Source organism: Nansenia antarctica (genome assembly GCF_963989245.1).
Source record: "Nansenia antarctica genome assembly, chromosome: 2".
In the NCBI taxonomy this organism is placed as follows: domain Eukaryota; kingdom Metazoa; phylum Chordata; class Actinopteri; order Argentiniformes; family Microstomatidae; genus Nansenia; species Nansenia antarctica.
The window spans coordinates 78,274,084-78,279,194 of NC_137675.1; the positions used below are offsets into that span (position 1 = coordinate 78,274,084).

The 5,111-nt window shown below is 48.0% G+C and overlaps 1 protein-coding gene across 1 annotated transcript in view; it reads right to left on the reverse strand.

The window, feature by feature from the left end:
• Positions 1-4,636, reverse strand: part of LOC308150670 (ankyrin repeat, SAM and basic leucine zipper domain-containing protein 1-like) — a gene marked incomplete at both ends in the record, with an annotated part of 31,254 nt that extends 26,618 nt beyond the window's left edge. Inside the window, 4 exons of the mRNA XM_080523475.1 lie at positions 574-699; positions 2,944-3,069; positions 3,300-3,514; positions 4,512-4,636. Of these exons, the coding sequence (XP_080379601.1) occupies positions 574-699; positions 2,944-3,069; positions 3,300-3,514; positions 4,512-4,636 (592 nt within the window). The remainder of the gene's footprint in view (positions 1-573; positions 700-2,943; positions 3,070-3,299; positions 3,515-4,511) is intronic.
• Between the last annotated feature and the right edge of the window lie 475 nt (positions 4,637-5,111).

The following is a 5,111-nucleotide window of genomic DNA, read 5'->3' on the forward strand; positions in this document are numbered from 1 at the left end:
CTGGAGTCAGGTGAGGGAAACCTCATTTAACTCCAATCGAATCAAATAAAATATAATCAGACCAAATCAAACACGAGTCAATGTTCTCTCTTTCTGGAGACTCTGTTGTCAGTGGTGGGTAGGTATATTTCATTCTGATTGGTTGGGGAGACTGAGACTGGGAGAGAATGAAAGATGAATGTCTGATTAGGGGGCGGCTGTGGCGCAGGAGGTAGAGGAGCCGCCGTCTAATGATCACAAGGTTGGCAGATCGGCGGTCCGAGCCCCGGCTGGCCACATGTCGAAGTGTCCTTGGGCAAGACACTGAACCCCAAAATTGCTCCCAGTGAGCGGGCCACATTGGTGTGTGAATGTGTGTGTGAATGGGTGAATGAGAGGCCGTTGTAAAGCTCTTTGGAGCAGCAAAAAAGGCGCTATATAAGTGCAGTCCATTTACCATTTACCAAATATTGGCAGGCTGACTCAATGGGAAATGATTCAATGCTTCGGTTCAACTCCACAGCAAGTACGGTATGTTGTCAATTCACATTTGGAATGACTAAATGACCCTAACCCTAAGGACCTGTCTCCCACCTTTACTGTAGTTGGCGCTGGCTCCTCTGTCCAGCAGCAGCTTGGTGACGTCGTAGTGGGCTGCGTGCACGGCACACATGAGAGGGGTCCACTCCTCATGGCCCAGCCTGGTCTCCACGTCCACACCTGCCACAGGGGAAGGTCAAAGGTTAGGCTAAACCACACAATTCAATTGTAAATGTCTTTTATTATGATAAAACCCCTTGAGATGTATCATCTCGTTTTCGAGGGGGTCCTAACATAATACATAATAATGTACATGTACAGTACACATTACATAATAACAGCAGAAATAATAAAGAGACACAATAAGTCAGTCACAACATGTTAAGCTGTCCTCTATACATACTATACTTCAAACTATGCTTAATTGACTACTTGAAGACATGTTTTTATCCCGATATTCCCTTACAACCCTGTGAAGGCCTAGTTGAAGAGGACGTTGCTAAAACGTACCGTTGTCCAACAGCCGCTGAACAAGCTGGACGTCTCCTGATGAAACGGCCCTTTCCAAGTTAGAGACACTGTCCTCTGCATCTGGAACAACTGCATCTGTGATCTGAACATATAGATGCTTGTATTAGAAATGCATGCTGTGAATCATCGGGTCTAGCGGGGACGGGGACGGTCGGGTCTAACAGGGAGAAGGGGTCAGGGGTCGGGTATAGGGGGGAGAAGGGGTCAGGGGTCGGGTATAGCGGGGAGAAGGGGTCGGGGGTTCTAGCGGGGAATTGTCCGCAGTGGTAAATGTTAATGAATGTTTCAAAATACCTCATTATTAGGGTTAGAGGTGCACTGAGCCCACCTCGCAGCCAACTAAACATCAACCTGGCCAGGGCCGCTTTAAGGGGGGGCTAGCTGGGGCGGTGGCACAGGGCCTCGCGCTTTGGAGGGCCTCGCGTGAGGCAGGGTAAAAAATAAAAATAAATACATTATTTATTTATTTATTTTTTGGTACCCTGGCTGGCGAGGCCCTTCAAAGCGCCAGGCAAGGGACCATATTATTATTTTTGCCTTTAATACATTTCTAAATGTTCACACATGTGATAATCATAGTCAATCATACATCTACAATCTAGCATACCTGTAGGACAGGGAGATTCTTAGCAACAGAAAAAAGTAATTTCCCCCTATGACACCTTACGTGAAACGTGAAAATAATTTTTGGGCGCGCGTTGACACTTGTTGTGCATAGTGACTGCTTAGTGCAACGGACAAAATGCAGAGGGAACGAGGCCGAGGAAGAAAATGTTAATCGGGTGCTGAAAAAAGAAATACAAATAAAAGAAAGGAAGGCTTCAGGGCCTCGCTTAGAGGTTCGTTCGAAACATTTCTAAAAACAAGTGAGGCTCCCGTTAGCACCGAAGAAGCTAACGTTACTGCTAGTACTAGCAATGCTAGTAGTAGCACGGCACAGCCCCCCCTTAGAGGCAAAGATGATGTCTCTGAGGTGGAGGAGGACAACTGCTACACCGGCAGCAGCGGGGCTGCCCAGCCCCAGGTGATGATGGTCAGGAGTGGCGAAGTAGAGAATACGGAGGCGGAAGATGGAGCTACTCAGAGCAGCAGCAGCAGGGCTGAGAGTGATGGAAAGCAAGACGAGCCTACGGTGTTAGATGTCATGTATGATGATCCTGGTAATTGGCCGGTACATATGGACTCTACAGTTACAGAAGTGATCATTAGAAGAGGTCCTCCAAAGATGAAACCTGGATTTAGTTATCCTAAAAATAATGAGAACAGGAACTTTAGTGAAACTTTATTTCTCCGAAAACTACCAAATGGGGAAAAAATAGAAAGAAAGTGGCTTGTGTACTCTCAAAAACGGGACATGTCTTTTTGCTTTTGCTGTAAGCTTTTCAACATAAAGGATAGGCCTACATGGTGGTGAGTAACATCTCTATTCATGTCAATAATGGCTTGTGCGTATTTAATGTTGGGTATGATGACTGCTTTATCCTAAATCCTAATCCTTTACGAGTATAAAAGGTTTGAAATGAAACAAACATGGTTGTAAACTATCTAAATAAGTAGATATGCTATTGTCTATCAGCACAGCATGTGAGCGCATTTCTTGCAATATATCGGTGCGTGCGTGTCGCGCGGTTATAAGTAAGTACGTTTTTATTTTTTTATTTTTTATAACAGTAGCCTACATCATTATAAAAGGCCTCGCAAATCTGACTTCGCACAGGGCCTCGCATATCTCCCAAGCGGCCCTGAACCTGGCACCTGGTAGCTGGCTAGACAGCTAGCTAACTCGTGCAACCTGACCACATGCATAATAATAAGAGAAACAATAAAGCGACAAGTGTATTTATCACCTCATTGTTCGGGGTCCTTTTCATATGTGAATATCCGATGTCCCACTCGGGTCTAGCGGGGAGAAGGGGTCGGGGGTCGGGTCTAGGGGGGAGAAGGGGTCGGGGGTCGGGTCTAGGGGGGAGAAGGGGTCGGGGGTCGGGTCTAGGGGGGAGAAGGGGTCGGGGGCCGGGTCTAGGGGGGAGAAGGGGTCGGGTCTAGGGTGGAGAAGGGGTCGGGGGTCGGGTCTAGGGTGGAGAAGGGGTCGGGGGCCGGGTCTAGGGGGGAGAAGGGGTCGGGTCTAGGGGGGAGAAGGGGTCGGGTCTAGGGTGGAGAAGGGGTCGGGGGTCGGGTCTAGGGGGGAGAAGGGGTCGGGTCTAGGGGGGAGAAGGGGTCGGGGGTCGGGTCTAGGGGGGAGAAGGGGCCGGGGGTCGCGTCTAGGGGGGAGAAGGGGCCGGGGGTCGGGTCTAGGGGGGAGAAGGGGTCGGGGGTCGCGTCTAGGGGGGAGAAGGGGCCGGGGGTCGGGTCTAGGGGGGAGAAGGGGTCGGGGGTCGGGTCTAGGGGGGAGAAGGGGTCGGGGGTCGCGTCTAGGGGGGAGAAGGGGCCGGGGGTCGGGTCTAGGGGGGAGAAGGGGTCGGGTCTAGGGGGGAGAAGGGGTCGGGGGTCGGGTCTAGGGGAGCTAGTGGGGAGAGTTGGGGGGTTTCGGGGCTTTCGGGGCTTTCGGGAAAAAAAGGGGGGGGGGGGGCATACCTGTCAACCCTCCCGTTTGGGATTCTCCCGTATTTTACCTTTCTTTCCCGCTGTGCTCCCGTTTAAATATTTTCCCGTAAATCTCCCGTATTTTTCACCTATAATATAATATAATTGAACACTTAATTGTTAGACAATCGTTATATCCATGTCGGAGTTGACTTGTTTCCTCTCGTTTCTTGGGCTGCGTTGGTAATCTTGCTCTGAGAGCGCTGGAACGCACACTAGGTGCAACGTCATAAAGGGACCAAGTAATTTGATTGGACAAGAGGCATTCCATGAGTGGTGATCAGATTTTCAGAGCGTATTTACGAACGCAATCTCGGTTATCTCCGTTTTGAAATGATCGCTGGTAGCATTGCGCTGCTCTTTTCCCATTGACATCATGGTGTCAAGTCATGTATAAATAAATGTGCTGAATTGATATGCCCTTTTGTGTTTTCATGTATATATATGCAGGGATGTTCAACGTATTTTACTTTCAACCAGGTATCTGATTCTGATCACCTGTAGTCACTTCATAGGAATCATAGGAACTAGTTAACCCAATTCTTGTTGCACGCCCGGGGGCGTGCGGGGGATATCCCTTCTTTTCAAATCCCAATGTTGACAGGTATGGGGGGGGGGTCGCGGGTATTTGTCGGCAGCGGTTCATGTTAATGAATGTTTCAAAAGACATCATTATTATTATCATCAGACATCATTATCAGGGTGCACTGAGCCGACCTCGCCATGCATCTCTGCAGCCAACTAACCTGTCAATCAACCTGGCACATGGTAGCTAGCTAACCCGCTCCCGGCTCGTGCAACAACCTGACAACCTGACCACATGCAAGATAATAAGAGAAAGACACGTGTATGTATGAATCACCTGTTTCACATGTGACAATCCGACGTCCCAGTCGTCCTGGCTGCTCCCGTCGCTCTCGTCTCCCCCGGGGAAGGCGTCGGCAAAATGGAGGTCACCCTGGGCGGCGGCGTGGTCCACCTGCTGAGACATCTTGTTCGACATGGTGTTGGCCTGCAAACCTGACTAATACACGAAGACAAACCCGCAACTTCTAACCCTCAACTTTTAGTTTTGACCCGCAACTTTTGGCCAACTTTTTGTGGTAAATAATGTTCCGCCCTACGCGCATTTCTTGGTAGATTCAGATGTGACTGACTGCGTCTGCTGGAGGGAGATGGTGAACTCTGACCTCGCTGCACCAATCAATGCTTGACGGTAAGTAAGCTAAAGTAGTAATAATAATAATAATAATAATAATAATAATAATAATAATAATAATAATAATGCATTTTATTTGTATTGCACTATTCATTCAAAATAATTAACAACCTAAAAACATAAGTTAAAAATATAATAAGTTAAAAAAAAAATGTTAAAAAACGAACAAAATAAATCACAAGAATTTAGTGCACACCTTAGGGTAGTTGTACCCTAAAGAAAGCCATATTGAACACGTCCCACATTATAATATAAATGC